The 16,846-nt window shown below is 44.2% G+C and overlaps 1 protein-coding gene across 1 annotated transcript in view; it reads right to left on the bottom strand.

Moving 5' to 3' along the window:
• The window catches only part of LOC124805453 (gonadotropin-releasing hormone receptor-like), a 605,403-nt gene that overhangs the window by 141,730 nt on the left and 446,827 nt on the right, over positions 1 to 16,846 (bottom strand). Inside the window, exon 2 of the mRNA XM_047266015.1 lies at positions 2,180 to 2,363. Coding sequence (XP_047121971.1) covers positions 2,180 to 2,363 — 184 coding nt within the window. The remainder of the gene's footprint in view (positions 1 to 2,179; positions 2,364 to 16,846) is intronic.

The raw sequence follows: 16,846 nt of genomic DNA, 5'->3' as shown, positions 1-16,846 counted from the left end.
CTTTTGCTGCAGAACAACACAGCTTAGCAAATTTCTCCAGATGTTACTGTCAAATTGATGGTTCTGTGTTTTCAGTTGGTCAGCCATTCCTCTTATTCACTGCGTCTGGTCCCTAAAGTATGTGGAAGGTCATTTTGACGACAGAGGAAACATAAAACAGAGCTCTGAAAGCTAGTTTGGCTGCCTATCATATAACTGCGCTTTAAATGAAATAGGAAATCTGGAACAATGATGCACCTTCCTCAATACTATCTTGGGAGATGGAGGAGGGTAGAAGGGATCCACTTGTTGAATTAATGTGTGTTGAATAGCTATATCTCTTTTCTTTCTGTGCAAAAATAGGAATTTTTCAGCTCTGGCGTATGAATATTGATTCGTCACGTCTAGTTTCTTCCGTTGTGTGCTCTGTACATTTCATTTCGGAATGAGGAATGTTCTACGTGGCTGTTCATCATACACTGATGTTCTCTGTTGAACTGTATTCTATGTATTAACTGGAAATCGGGCAGTTTATCGTCAAAAGGCACTTAATGGACCACTTGGCAGTTGCTTTGCCAGATCACGTAAAGCACTCCTTGAATGGCTAGTAACAGCTAACGTAGTTATTGAAACATGAAGAGGTAACCCTAAAGTTTTGTTTATCTTGGCGAATATATCTTTTAGGCTGCCTTCAAAACGACTTCCTTTTATTGATTTTTACATTGTTTCGGATAACTGTGACTGTGCGTGGAGAAAAACTGTAAATATTCTCCTGTAAAATTTTTAGCGTCATTTCTATTACAATTAGTGAAAAGAAAGTTGCAGGCGAATGACGGTAGCAAAGGATTACGACTGGTGAGTGAAAATAGACTGATATCCGCTTTACACGTGATGGAAATTGTTAAACGATAAGAACTCATTTTCAGAAGTCGTGGAAGTGTTTCATACTTTACTCACGAGCATGGTGGTTGAGAACAGCAACGAGTGTAACGGGTTTAGCAGATGTTCCTCATTCTGAGAAAATAAAACAAACTGAAAGTCTTACTCTCTTTATGAAAATACAGTGACAAATGCTGTGGTGTCGCCGCCAGACACCACACTTGCTAGGTGGTAGCATTTAAATCGGCCGCGGTCCGTTAGTATACGTCGGACTCGCGTGTCGCCACTATCAATGATTGCAGACCGAGCGCCGCCACACGGCAGGTCTAGTCTAGAGAGACTCCCTAGCACTCGCCCAGTTGGACAGCCGACTTTGCTAGCGATGGTTCACTGTCTACATCCGCTCTCATTTGCAGAGACGACAGTTTAGCATAGCCTTCAGCTACGTCATTTGCTACGACCTAGCAAGGCGCCATATTCAGTTACTATGTCTTCTGAACAGACAATATTGTGAAATCATGTACCGTCAAGAGCGACGTTCATCATTAATGGATTTAAGTTAAGTATGAAACTAATTACGTCCGCTTTCTGAATTCTCATTCCTTGTCATGTTCCAGACCTCACGTCAATATGGTTCTTCCCTCCTCACGCCAGCCTGCGTGAGCTAAAAAGCGTGCATTTCGGCCTCCTCTAGTAACACGGTGTTGGCTCTTCTGCTATTCGGAAATATATTCTGCAAGTGTAATGATGGATTTGTTGGGCTTAATTGCACCGAAACAGTTTTGTTATTATTGTTGTTGTCAAGGTTGGAGTGCTCGGAGTTGACCTAAAATGTGTCTACCATCGTGCCACATCTCACGAACGCGAAAGTGATTTAACAAAATTTCAAGGAAGACGTGCCATTAGTGATAGAGCGGCCCCCCCCTACATTTTATATAGATGTTGATGAATGATTAAATCTTAGGATCTCAATGAAAACGCCCTAAATTCAGAGGTAAAACTGGAAAATAATGTATGAGCAAAAACGCATATATGTTATTACATATCACTGTTTTCACCTTCGCTGTTAAGATATTTATAACAGAAATAACAACCATACAACATGATCGGGTAAAATAGCCTATTTTCATCCGTCACTGGCTGAAACTTTTTCTTTGATCATGTGACGAATACTTTTCTCAAACGACTTTGTTCGATATTCTCGATATCAAACTAAGCAACACTGCCAGGATAACCTCTTCGCAGCTACAAAGCAAGGCGAAATGGTGGCTGCGCTCGGGCATACGACACCTCTGGAAGGTGTGCAGCTAGGTATACTCACTCGCAATGGTGATGACGGTGGACACGTATGTGCCGATGAGGATGGCGAGCGGCAGCACAAACATGCACATGAGGCTGAAGGCGGCGTACAGCTGCTCCTGCCACGGCTCCGTGTAGAAGCCGTACGTCACGCACTGCAGGAACAGCTCGCAGAACGGGCCCCTCTCCACGTGGAAGATCACCATCTGGAATGAGAACAGATGCACCCTGGCATACAAGTAACAGAGCAAGGTGTACTAGTCTGAGCCACCTGTTGATCCTCAAGACCTACTCGGTACTAAGTGGAAGACACCGTGTCTCAAATGTGGAGAGTATCATCGAAAAACAATGAAGTACAAAATACGGTTGAGTTAAAAAACGGATTTATAAGTGACAGCTTGTGGCGATAGGTCGACATGAGGCTGTGAAAACAATCAGATGATGCAGTATTGTCGTCTACAGGCTGTCGGACTTTGTGAGTCTGGAGACTTGTATTCCAGTGCCCTGGAACATTCTTGATTGTTGAATTTCCATAATTTCTCTAATTTGCCGTTTCATCAAGAGTTATCATCTTGAACCTCTACTCTAGGTTGTTCATCACACAAGTGTTAGCATATGACAACCCATGATGGTTCCAACTGCAGTCATAAAATTACTTTTGTCGAAAAAATTGTTTAATGTAAAATAATGTGTTCAATAAATAAAACGAAATAATTTTTGTGTATAAGCACACCGCAGTTAAAGAAAGGAAGTCAACCCGATGTATGTACAACAACTTTATTTACGTCCTGTATACCTCAAGGTTCCGTGGCTGTCTTACGAAAGACTTCTTATCTTGCCAAGTCCCTTGTCGTGCTGACTACATTATGTCTAATGCACTTTCTGCCCTGCGGCTGTTAGCTGTTCCACCTCTAATCGAGTCTCTGCGAGGCCGTATTGCTCTAATACAAAATCTCACGCACAGCTAAAGTCAGAATGCGCAATTAAAGGAAGTCCACATTCATATATAGGGCTGTTCCATGCTGTGCATGTTCTTGTGTCCACTTACAAGCTTAACTCTGGATCTTTCATTCTGCTATACCAATCTTGTGTAACATTTTGTAAGGTACTATGCACTCGCAGGGATCAGTGACTCCACTGCCACACATTTCTCAGTGTCGTTTCCTTATTTCAAACAAATATTCTCGTAGGGCCCATTACCAGTGATGAGATGCAACTTTTTATTTTATAGACTTTGTTCAGGTTTTCCGACCGTAGGCAGTATTCTAACCTACGTAATACACAACTGTATCGGTAGAACATAATGCAGAGACTGTAAACAGCAGTTCAACCGCTGTTGTCAAGAAAGGCCTCGAGATTCCAGGTGTATGCGTCTTTCCACACACCTCACAAGGGAACCTCCCCATCGCACCCCCCTCAGATTTAGTTATAAGTTGGCACAGTGGATAGGCCTTGAAAAACTGAACACACATCAATCGAGAAAACAGGAAGAAGTTGTGTGGAACTATGAAAAAATGAGCAAAATATATACACTGAGCAGTCCATGTGCAAGATAAGCAACATCAAGGAAAACACAAACACAGGAGCGTCGTGGTCCCGTGGTTAGTGTGAGTAGCTGCGGAAGGAGAGGTCCTTGGTTCAAGTCTTCCCTCGAGTGAAAAGCTTCATTTTTTATTTTCAGTTTATGTGATAAACTATTATGTTTTCATCAGTGTTTTGGGAGTGATTATCACATCCACAAGAAAACCTAAATCGGGCAAGGTAGAAGAATCTTTTTACCCATTCGCCAAGTGTACAAGTTGGGTGGGTCGGCAACAAATTCGTGTCATGTGACACACATGCCGTCACCAGTGTCGTATACAATATATCAGACGTGTTTTTCTGTGGAGGAATCGGTTGACCTATGACCTTGCGATCAAATGTTTTCGGTTCCCATTGGAGAGGCACGCCCTTTCGTCTACTAATCGCACGGTTTTGCGGTGCGGTCGCAAAACACAGACACAAAACTTATTACAGTGAACAGTGAAGTAAATGAACGATCGTACAGATCATAACTTTGCGAAAATAAAGAAATAAAATTTGTCACTCGATGGAAGACTTGAACCAAGGATCTCTCGCTCCGAAGCTGCTCACGCTAACCACGAGACCACGGCACTACTGCGCCTACGTTTTCCTTGATGTTGCCTATGTTGCACATGGACTACTCTTTTTGTATATTTTGCTTATTTTCTCATAGTTCCACACAACTTCTTCCTGTTTTCTCGATTGATGTGTGTTCAGTTTTTCAAGGCCTATCCACTGTGCCAACTTATAACAAAATCTGAGGGGGGTTCGATGGGGAGGTTTCCTTGTCAGTATAGATCTACAGCTTTCCGGTCGTAATCGATGTGCCCATACAGTAGCTCCGAAGTCAACTAAGTTGTGATACACAAGCACAACATCCAGTGGCATTTTGTAATCTACAATACCGAAACGGGCTGTTTAGTGCACAATTTTGACACCCTTCGGCGAACTGTTGCTATCGGTATGGAAACATTTCTTCCCCCCCCCCCCTGCCCCTCCCCCTCCCCCCCCCCCGCCCCTCAACATCAATGTGCAAACCTGAACAATATTTCCATTTATTACAATTCCACGGAACCCAGTAGTGTAGACTAGCGTATCTCAACCGCCGTTTCGCAACACATTGTTGTGTCGCGAATAGATGTCGGGTGTGTCGCGAGATCTTTGATGTGTTCTGATCTTCCGGAGATAAAATATCTCTCGCAGATAAAAGATTATCTCAAAATCGTTCCTTCGAGTAGCCTAATTTCAAAGAAATCACCATCATTATAAGTGAATATAAGCATAACATTTAGAAAAATGTGGGTGCTTCTCATTTGTTTTGCTTTTTGCATCTAGGAGAAAATTCATGTGTAGCGTTGTTGCGGAAGTTCGAAACGTACGCCTCAAAGGAGAAAAGATTGAGAACTACTGGTTTAGACAACGGAACACCGCATAAACATGAAGTGTTCTTTTGGGACTGCGTGAAACAGCGATTCCTACCTCTGCATCTACATACTTATTCCGCAACTCCAGCGTACGGTGCATGACGCAGGCTACTTTGTACCATTGCTAATCATTTCCCTTCCTAGTGATTAAATTCTTCTGGGTATTATGCTGCGACTTTGCTGAAAACTAACAACAATAATAAACTAAAACCGACATTTCGGCCGAATTGCGACGGCCTTCCTCAGGGCACGGCAGTCGTTGTAATTCGGCCGAAACGTTGGTTTTAGTTTATTATTGGCCGGCCGTTGTGGCCAAGCGGTTCTAGGCACTTCAGTCTGGAACCTCGCGACCGTTACGGTCGCAGGTTCGAATACTGCCGCGGGCATGGGTGTGTGTGATGTCCTTAGGTTAGTTAGGTTTAAGTAGTTCTAAGTTCTAGGGGACCTCAGATGTTAAGTCCCATAGTGCTCAGAGCCATTTGAACCATTTTTTTAGTTTATTATTGTTGTCTGTTTTTAGCAATGACGCGGCATAACACCCAAAAGAATTTTAATCACTATGACACCGGCCGCGGAAGCCTACGTTCTTATTTCCCTTCCTGTTCCACTCGCAAGCAGAGCGAGACAAATCGACTTTCTATATGCCTCCGTAAGAGGCCTAGTTTCTCGTGTCTTATCTTCATGGTTCTTACGTGAAATATACAAGGGACTTTCCGAAACTAATGTCTCCTATTTTTTTCTGGTGGCTTTGGATGTCCGCGTCAGATGTCACTGGTGTAGTGCCAATGCCTAAACCTTCCTCTTTCATTTTCAAGTGATTCCATTGTTCTGCGGTAGTTTTCGCCAGTAGAGGAGTGTTCCAAAATGGAGGCTGATATGGACGCCCGTATAAAACAGAGATACGTAATTCAATTTCTCATTGGTGAAGAAATTCCGCCGATTGAAATCCATCGACGCTCGCTGAAGGTGTAAGGAGACAATACAAAAGTCATGAGCAACGTGAGGCCATGGGTACGACATTTTGAAGGTGGTGAAAAGGGTGTGCGCGACAAGCCACGGCCCAGTCTACCCTGCACAGCTGTCATTCCTCGGAATGAAGAGCGTATTGACCAACTCATCCGTGCGGAGCGGCCGATATCGACTAGAGAATTGTGTGTGCACAGCTGACTGTTGGCTAGAATGCCTTGGAACAAATGCTGAAACGTCTTGGTTATCGCAAAGTCTCTGCGAGACGGGTCCCGCGGGTGTTTGCAAATGAACAAAAAACTGAACGAATGGAAATTTGTCAGGATCTACTGGACCAATATGAAGCTGAAGGTGAACATTTTCTGAACATTTTCTCTGATGAGACGTGATGTCACCATTACGAGCTGGAATACAAAAGACAGTCAATGCATGCCGACATGTGAATTCTCCGTTAAAGAAGAAATTCAAGGTACATCCGTCTGCAGGCAAATTGATGCGCGCACTCTTTTGGGATAGCCAGGGAGTGGTTCTTTTGAATGTCCTGGAGCCTGGAGAAACTGTCAGTTCTGCGCGCCACACAACGACACGGACTAAGCTGAAAGCCCGAATTTCCAGGGTAAGGCAGAGGAGAAGACCAACTTTGACCCACAACATGATAGCGTCAGGCAGCTCACCAGTTTCGCCACGGAGCAACTCATTTCAAAATGCAGCTGGACTGTCTTAACACATCTAACGTACAGTCCCGATTTAGAGCCATCAGACTTCCATCTCTTTGGACCTACGTAAGATGGACTATGTGGCGAAAATTTTCAAGACCCTGGTGCTGCTGTCAAAACTTTAAGGAAGTGGCTCACCTCCGGTGGTTCCAGTATTTATAAGGGCGGCATGCAGGGTTGTTTCATCGTTGGCAAAAGTGCCTAACGAAAGGTGGTGACTAAGTGGAAAAATGATATTTTGTAGCTGAAGTATGGCGCTGTTTACCTGTGCTGTTGCGATTTCTTTATCTCCTGTAGTTTCCATGAATAAAAATGTGAGGCATTACTTTCGGAACGACCTTTGTATGTTGGCGACAGTAGGATCGTTCTGCAGTCACCTTCAAATACAGGTTCTCTACATTTTCTCAATAGAAGTTCTGGAAAAGCACGTCGTCTTCCCTTCACGTTTCCCACTTGAGTGCTCGAAGCATCTCCCTAATACTTGCCTGTTGTCCGAAGGGTTTTCGGTGCAAGTGTACGTATGACTAGCCGTGTTTGCAAATACCTTTCCTGCTGATTCTAATGCATTTGGAATAGAAAGAAAAATGTTGACGATACATCGCTTGCGGCTTGTATCTCAAACACGACTACTGATACAATAGCGTGTGTGTGAGACATCTGCGGTCTCAAAATCTCCGACTGTCCATGCGAAGACTCTTAGGAAAATGTTAAATCTATCGTGGACAGGTATTAAAGTAAAGCCGAATGTCTGCTACTGATGTTTAAAGCACAAATTGTCTGACGAGAAGACGACTACACAAACTGTAACTGGTAGATATTTCTACAGCATGTGTGACAAACATACTAGTTGTCTGCGTGTCATCATCGGGTGGAATCAGATCAAATGGCACCAACTCGACACGGTATTGGGCAGGTGGCTATTACGATTGCAGTGTACGGTTTTCTGCATAGCACTGACAGGAATCCCCCACACATGTGTGACTCTGAAGCTGCGACCGATACCGAAAGAAATCTTCGTTTACAGTTGTAGGAGTTTTATAGGCGTCGCCAAAAGTCAACTGGGGCGAATGAAAATCTTTTTGAATGGTCTAGTGGCTAGCGTTGCTGCCTCTAGATAATGGGGACCTGCGTTCGATTTCCGGCTTAGTTGGCGAGTTTCTCTGCCAGGGACTGGGTTTTTGTGTTTTCCTCATCATTTAATCGTCATAGTTTGTGACAGTGACTAAACTGGACTGTGTAAAAAACGAAAAAATTGGACTGTGTAAAAACTGGGACTTCGTATGGACGCTGGTGACCCCGCAGTTGAGCGCCGCACAAGCCAGACATCAGCATCATCATCTTTGAATGGTGTACTTTGGTTAAATAACGAAGTGGTTTATAAGTAAACATAGAAGGGGAATTGACGATCCTACTTCAATCGTGCGCATAATATGGCCGCGGTGGTAGCACCTGTGAGGTTTCTCTGTAAGTGTTTGACGTGTTGCCCTTTAATGTGCGCTGTTGAGTTCTGTTTGTAGGAGCGAACAGCTTTATCACCTTGCTGCTCAATCTTATTGCTCGCTGTATAGAGTATTTGGGTATTACAAAAACAAAACAAAAAGTGAAGCAAGCAAATAATCCTTATAAAGGTAAATCGCAAACGTATTGCTTCTCCAATACAACATCTGCGCAATTCCAGTCACGCCAAAGTTACAACACTATTAATGTCTGCGGCTACGTGATTTCGAATCACCGCATGTGAGGTGTACATTACATGGTGATAAACTGCGATGGTCTATCATCATTGCAGAGACGTAAGTACTGGCAAATAGCGTTACTACAGCAAGTGTATCGTTAGTGGCTCGCCAATGGCGTGGGCTCCCATGTCCTCTGAGTTCAACCCGCTGGCTTTTTCTTTTTCAGATAGTTATGAACTTAGCTCAATGCATTTGCAACACGCCTGGAATTTTTCAATGAATATGGGCATCGATATGGAGACATGCTAAATACTGCCTTCACATGAACGGTGGCCATATGGTACACTTGTTGTATACGTTGTTAGTGAATCTTTCTGTCTGAGGTGTGTATAACAAACACTGTCACTGTCTCACTGGATCACAGCACTGTGGAGCTAATCAACTGCGCAGCAGTATCTTAGTAACTTTGGCGCATAACTGCACTTTTCTGTTTAAAGAATTCTGACACATTAAAACATGTGAAATCTGCTTGTGGTCACTGTCTCAGTAGTAAGATATATGTGTGCAACGGAGATTTGACACTTGTTTATACGAGGGCAATTCAATAAGTAATGCAACACATATTTTTTCTTGGCCAATTTTGGTTGTAAAAACCGGAAATTTCTTGTGGAATATTTTCAAACATTCCCGCTTCGTCTCGTATAGTTTCATTGATTTCCGACAGGTGGCAGCGCTGTACGGAGCTGTTAAAATGGCGTCTGTAACGGATGTGCGTTGCAAACAACGGGCAGTGATCGAGTTTCTTTTGGCGGAAAACCAGGGCATCTCAGATATTCATAGGCGCTTGCAGAATGTCTACGGTGATCTGGCAGTGGACAAAATCACGGTGAGTCGTTGGGCAAAGCGTGTGTCATCATCGCCGCAAGGTCAAGCAAGACTGTCTGATCTCCCGCGTGCGGGCCGGCCGTGCACAGCTGTGACTCCTGCAATGGCGGAGCGTGCGAACACACTCGTTCGAGATGATCGACGGATCACCATCAAACAACTCAGTGCTCAACTTGACATCTCTGTTGGTAGTGCTTTCACAATTGTTCACCAGTTGGGATATTCAAAGGTTTGTTCCCGCTGGGTCCCTCGTTGTCTAACCGAACACCATAAAGAGCAAAGGAGAACCATCTGTGCGGAATTGCTTGTTCGTCATGTGGCTGAGCGTGACAATTTCTTGTCAAAGATTGTTACAGGCGATGAAACATGGGTTCATCACTTCGAACCTGAAACAAAACGGCAATCAATGGAGTGGCGCCACACCCACTCCCCTACCAAGAAAAAGTTTAAAGCCATACCCTCAGCCGGTAAAGTCATGGTTACAGTCTTTTGGGACGCTGAAGGGGTTATTTTGTTCGATGTCCTTCCCCATGGTCAAACGATCAACTCTGAAGTGTATTGTGCTACTCTTCAGAAATTGAAGAAACGAATTCAGCGTGTTCGTAGGCACAAAAATCTGAACGAAGTTCTCCTTCTTCATGACAACGCAAGACCTCACACAAGTCTTCGCACCCGAGAGGAGCTCACAAAACCTCAGTGGACTGTTCTTCCTCATGCACCCTACAGCCCCGATCTCGCACCGTCGGATTTCCATATGTTTGGCCCAATGAAGGACGCAATCCGTGGGAGGCACTACGCGGATGATGAAGAAGTTATTGATGCAGTACGACGTTGGCTCCGACATCGACCAGTGGAATGGTACCGTGCAGGCATACAGGCCCTCATTTCAAGGTGGCGTAAGGCCGTAGCATTGAATGGAGATTACGTTGAAAAATAGTGTTGTGTAGCTAAAAGATTGGGGAATAACCTGGTGTATTTCAATGCTGAATAAAACAACCCCTGTTCCAGAAAAAAAAATGTGTTGCATTACTTATTGAACTGTCCTCGTATTATTTAATTTGCATGAAATCTGACTGCTTTTATGAAAGAAATTTAACTGCAAATGTAGCTACTTATAGTTCGTCAGACATGAAACCAACCTTGACATAATCAGATAACTCAAAGAGCATTCTTCTTTACTTAATGAGCCTATTAACTCTTCACCAAAAATCGATCTAACCAGTTCTACTCTGCCGTATTCTGCTGCCCTGCGGTGTCTGTCTTCGCCTCTCTCTCTCTCTCTCTCTCTCTCTCTCTGCGGCTCTTTGCCACATTCTGCCAGAATATTCTGAAAAACGAATGACTGCACACAGAATGCATGACGTCACAACCGTATGCACTAGATTGGGTGACTTGTGTATGTTCGATCAACTTGCAATCTTTTGTTACTGATAATGTATCGTTCCGTTGTTCGGTGGCGAAGTGAAGAGGAAAATGCGATTGAGGGCAAAAGTTACTGTATTTGAATTTGCAGAGGATGAAACAGTGAGGATGAAATGATTTGTCGTGTGACTGGTTTGATGTGGCCCATCACGAAAGACTTTCTTACGCTAGTCTCGTCATCTCAGAGAGTAGCACTTACAGTCTACGTCTTCAATTATTCGTTGGATGTATTCCATTCTCAGTCTTCCTCTACAGTTTTTGCTCTCTACAGCCCCCTCTAGTGGAATGGAAGTTATTCCTTGAAGTCTTAACAGATGTCCTACCATCCTGTCCGCTCTTCTTGTCAGTGTTTTCCGTACGTTCCTTCGTGCGACGATTCTGCGGTGAATTCCTTACGTTAATTTTTAAAGTTCTTCTGCAGCCAGTTTACATTATGTAAATTCTTCATTCCGCAGGCGAAAGCTGTAGAAATTTGTGTAAATCTGATAACTGAAAGTCATGCAAAAGCATCTTCAAGAACAGAAAGACAGACACTGCAGTAACTGTATTTCACGCCAAAGCGAAGTCAAACTGACGAGTAAAACAATGTCTGTCCCTGTGTGAGAACACATAAGTGCGAACAGTGCGGGACGAGATACTATGATATATGGTATTTTGGATAAGTTCTTGCGTTTGCTCTAATAGCTGAAGGAGTAAAGGCGATCGCTCGCGGTAAGAGGCAAATCTGGGTTCGAGTCCCACTCCGGCAAAAATTTTTGTGTGGTTCTAGTGAAGGGCACAGTTGTTGTACACTGACGGAAAAAAGTCGCAGCATCAAAAAGGAGTCATGCGATATGAACGAAACTTGGTAGGCGTGTTTTTCCACCTGAAAGATGAGGTCTATTCAGATTTCGCACCAGTCTCATAAGAGTGGCGCTAGTAACAGCATATAAGGATGCAAATCAGGTTTGCTAAAAATATACGCTTTAACGGTCGTGAGCGTTAGTTACCTTTGAGATTGGATGTGATGAGCTGACGTTAGTCAAGAATGCTTCCAATGCGACAAAGACGCCATTATCAACAACTCACTGAGTCTGAACGAGAATGGGAATAGGGCTACGAGAAGTTTAATGTTTCTTCTGCGATACTGCGGAAACCCTTGACAGGAATGTAGGCACAGTATATTGTATTGTACTGCATGTTAACCGGCAGCCTAGAAACGACGGAGAGGCTCCGTCCCCGCCACAGCCGCAGTGGTCCACAACCCCACGACGACTACCGCAGTCCACCGCTCTGCCGACCCACATCGAACCACTCTTTCAGGGTTAATTGTGCGGTTTGGTCCCCAGTGGACCCCCCCCCCCCCCCCTCACCACTCCCAGGGGAACGAGTGTAACCCCTGTGTTTGCGTGGTAGAGTAATGGTGGTGTACCCGTACGTGGAGAACTTGTTTGCGCAGCAATGAAAATGGTTCAAATACGCTAGTCTACACTACTGGGTTCCGTGGAATTGTAATAAATGGAAATATTGTTTTCAAATATATAGGTTTGCACATTGACGTTGAGGGGGAGGGGGGGGAGGGGAGGGGCAGGGGAGGGAAGAAATGCTTCCACACCGATAGCAACAGTTCGCCGAAGGCTGTCAAAATTGTACACTAAACAGCCCGTTTCAGTATTGTAGATTCCAAAATGTCACTGAATGTTGTGCTTGTGTACCTCAACTTCGTATTCAGCAGTGGACTTTGGAGCTGGTGTATGGGCATATCGATTACGGCTGGAAAGCTATACTGAGGTGTGTGGAAGGACGCATACACCTGGAATCTCCAAACCTTTCTTGACAACAGCGGCTGAAGTGCTGTTTGTAGTTTCTGCAGTATGTCCTACCGATACAGTTGCGTATTATGTAGGTTAGAATATTGCCTACGGTCGGAAAACGTGAACAAAGTCTATAAAATAAAAAATGGCATCTTATGAGTGGTAATTGTCTCTACGAGAATATTTGTTTGAAATAAGGCAACGGCACTGAGAAATGAGTGCCAGTGGACTCACTGATCCCTGCGAGTGCGTAGTACCTTAAAAAAATTGTTCAAATGGCTCAGAGCACTATGGGACTTAACATATATGGTCATCAGTCCCCTAGAACTTAGAACTACTTAAACCTAGCTAACCTAAGGACATCACACAACACCCAGTCATCACGAGGCAGAGAAAATCCCTGACCCCACCGGGAATCTAACCCGGGAACCCGGGCGTGGGAAGTAGAGAACGCTACCGCACGACCGCGCAGCAATAGCCGACATAGTGTAGCTGAGGCGCAATAAGGGGAACCAGCCAGCATTCGCCGAGGCAGGTGGAAAACCGCCTAAAAACCATCCACAGACTGGCCACCTCACCGGACCCCGATCCAATTCCCCCGGGCGGATTCGTGCCGGGGACCAGGCGCTCCTTCCCAAACCGGAAAGCAGTGGGTTATACCGAAAGGCTAACCGGGCGGGCTTGAGGCATTGTGTATTACTGCTGACAGCTGTGGTCAAGAGAATGTACAGCGCGAGAAGACGACTCCAGATGGCCACATGGCACTACAGACAGGGAAGACCATCGTGTTCGGTGTATGACTGACGCATCATACTGTATCTGCAGCAGCTATCTGAGCAGCAGTTCACACCAAAACGAAGTGTTGCAAATCGATTACTTCAAGAACAGATCCGAGCTACACGCCTTGCAGCGTGCATTCCAGTGACTCCAAACCACTGTCATTTGCCACTTCAGTGGTGTCAAGCGAAAGCTCACTCGACGGCTGAGTGGAGGTTTGTTGTGTCTTCTGATGAAAGCCGATTCTGGCTCGGTCTCAGTGCTAGCCGTTTGTTGGTTAGAGTGAAGCCAGGTCAGCGTCAGCAACCAACCTGTCTGCAGTCTAGACACGGTGGACCTACACCTGGAGTTATAGTCTATCGTGCGATTTCTTATGGCAGCAAATGGTTCTAATGGCTCTGAGCACTATGGGACTTAATATCTGTGGTCATCAGTCCCCTAGAACTTAGAACTACTTAAACCTAACTAACCTAAGGACATCACACACATCCATGCCCGAGGCAGGATTCGAACCTGCGACCATAGCGGTCACTCGGTTCCAGACAAGCGCCTAGAACCGCACGGCCACACCGGCCGGCTCTTATGGCAGCAGGTGTACTCTCTTGGTTATCCCACGCACCGTGGCTGCAAATTTGTACGTCACTCTGGTGATTCGATCTTTTATGGTGCCACTCATTAACAGCATTCCAGGATAACCCTCGACCACATACCGATCTTGTATTCTAACATGCTCTAGAGAGTGTAGACATGTTGCCTTGGCCTGCTCGTTTGCTTGCTTGCATTCAACATTCTGGCAGTTATACCGCTTATTAATGTACCAGCATTGCACATTTACAATGGCTTGTCTCTCTCTTGCATTAACCTGTGGTCTTGGAGCGCTAATCACTTTAGTATTTTACCTAGACAAATGTGTCCTCCAAATTTCGTTACTCTACATAATTTTTTGTGTGTTGTGATTCTTTCCGTCAGTGTATTATCGTATCTGGGAACACATTTTGTGTTTTTAATACGAACGACATTACAACGAACATTCGTATTTTGTGCTGCTTTCAGGTTTTTCGATACCTAGTCCATGCCACAATTCTGTCTAAGAAACGTATGGTAAGTAGGATAAAGGGAAATCCAATGGTGAACGATAGTAGGTACAGCGATGTATGTTCTCGAGAAAGTAGATCGTTTTAATGATTAAGTCTGCGCGCGAAAAGCTAGCCGCAGATAAGCGCTACTGTACTGCTGTGATCAAACTTTCTTGCCGTTTGTTCTTTATTAAGCAAATAAACCACTCCTGCAGTGAAAATCTAAAATCTAATTGCAGTTTCTCATTTTCCCCAAAAGATGGCAATGTGACTTAAATAAGCAGTCAAATACCGTAAATCTTTAAGGAAAATAAAGAATGAAACAGTATATTTACTCAGTAGAAAATTGACGGACAGAACCTAAATATCATTAGTATGATATTAATAGCAACTGAGGATTCATAAATCGACAACATTAGGCCTAAAGTACTCCCTAAATTGGGGACAATTGGGAGTAAGAGTTAAATGAAACCCTCAAATACCTTCGTTTTATTGGTAGCAAATAATCGAATGAAATAAATACACGAAGACGTAATTACGTGTGTAAAGAAGTGAAATTCAGTCGGACAACTTGCGTTTCCAAGCTAATAGGTGGAAAAATGGCCTAGCAAGTACTCTGCTTGAAAGACAATACAGGATCTTGACTACTACCTGGTGGAAGGTGAATAGAATGCATGAAAAAGTCCAAAGGAGAACTTATCCAGTAACGAATGATAAATGGCTTCCGCCGTTAGCGATTATATATCAGCTTTTTGAGTGTTCCATCGTGTTCAACAGACCAGGATGTCGTCAGTTATCAACACAAAACCTGAACATTACTTTGAAACTTTTTAAAAGGACAAGCAGCTCTATACATGACCATCGTTCTGGTAACATTGAGTAGTTTCGTATCGTTCAGAACGATTGTCAGATTTACTGGCGATATTTTTTTTCTTTCTAGTAACGCCTGCCGCGACTTATAATATGTCGTCTTTCACCACATCTACGCTCAGTTGCTTTGAGAATTTTTTTTTTTTCAGTCGAACAGTCGTTAATTTAGAAACGTTCCCTTCATTTTTAAAATACGTGGTTCTTGACAAAATATTCAGTGGTTGTGTTGTCACACAGAAGTGCAGCACCGGATACCAGGAATTTCTACATGATACAGCTCACATCACAATCACATTTATATCTTTGAAAATACCTTCACAACAGAAAAGAGTCTTACACCCTGAAGCGCCAAAGAAACTGGTATAGGTATACTATTCTAACACAGAGATATGTAAACAGGCAGAATACGGTGCTGCTGTTGACACCCTTAACATAACAAGTGTCTGACGCAGTTGTTACATCGGTTACTGCTGCTACAATGAGAGATTTTCAAGATTTAAGGGAGTTTGAACGTGGTGTGTAGTCGGCGCACGAGTAATGGGATACAGCATTTCCGAGGTAGCGATGAAGTGCGGGATTTTTCCGTGCGACCATTTCACGAAGGTACCGTGAATATCAGGAAAACATCAAATCATCGACAACGCTGCGACCGGAAAAAGATCCTGCAAGAACGGGGCCAACGACGACTGAAGAGAATCGTTCAGCGTGACAGAAGTGCAATCTTTCCGCAAATTGCTTCAGATTTCAATGTTGGGCCATCAACAAGTGTCAGTGTGCGAACCATTCAACCAAACATAATCGATATGTGCTTTAGCACCCGAAGGCCCACTCTCGCACCCTTTATGAGTGCACGAGGTAAAGCTTTAAGCCTCGCCTGGACTGTTTATGACTGGAAACATGTTGCTGGTCGGTCGAGTCTCGTTTCAATTGAATCGAGCGGATGGATGTATACGGGTATTATGACAACTTCATGAATCCATGGACCCTGCATGTCAGCAGGAGATTCTTCAAGCTGGTAGAGGCTGTGTAATGGTGTGGGGTGTGTGCAATTCAAGTGATATGGGACCCTTGACACGTCTAGATACGACTCTGACATCATGTCTGATCACCTGCATCCATTTATGTCCACTGTGCATTCCGACGGACTTGTCAAATTCCAGCAGGAGAACGCGACACCCCACACGTCCAGAATTGCTTCGGAGTGGCTCCAGGAACACTTTTCTGAGTTTTAACACTTCCGCTGTCCACCTAACTCCCCAGACATGAACATTATTGAGCATATTTGGGATGCTGTGCAACGTCCTGTTGAGAAGAGATCTCCGTCCCCTCGTACCATTACTGCTTTAACGACACCCCTGCAGTATTTGTGTTGTCAGTTCCCACCAGCACTACTTCAGACATTAGTCGACTCCACACCACGTCGTGTTGCGGCACTTCTGCTTGCTCGCGGGGGCTCTCATGATATTAGGCAAGTTTACCGGTTTCTTTGGGTCTTCAGTGTAATATCCAATAACCAAAACG

Source organism: Schistocerca piceifrons, chromosome 7 (assembly GCF_021461385.2).
Source record: "Schistocerca piceifrons isolate TAMUIC-IGC-003096 chromosome 7, iqSchPice1.1, whole genome shotgun sequence".
In the NCBI taxonomy this organism is placed as follows: Eukaryota; Metazoa; Arthropoda; class Insecta; order Orthoptera; family Acrididae; genus Schistocerca; species Schistocerca piceifrons.
This window is presented reverse-complemented; position numbering and strand designations above follow the sequence as displayed.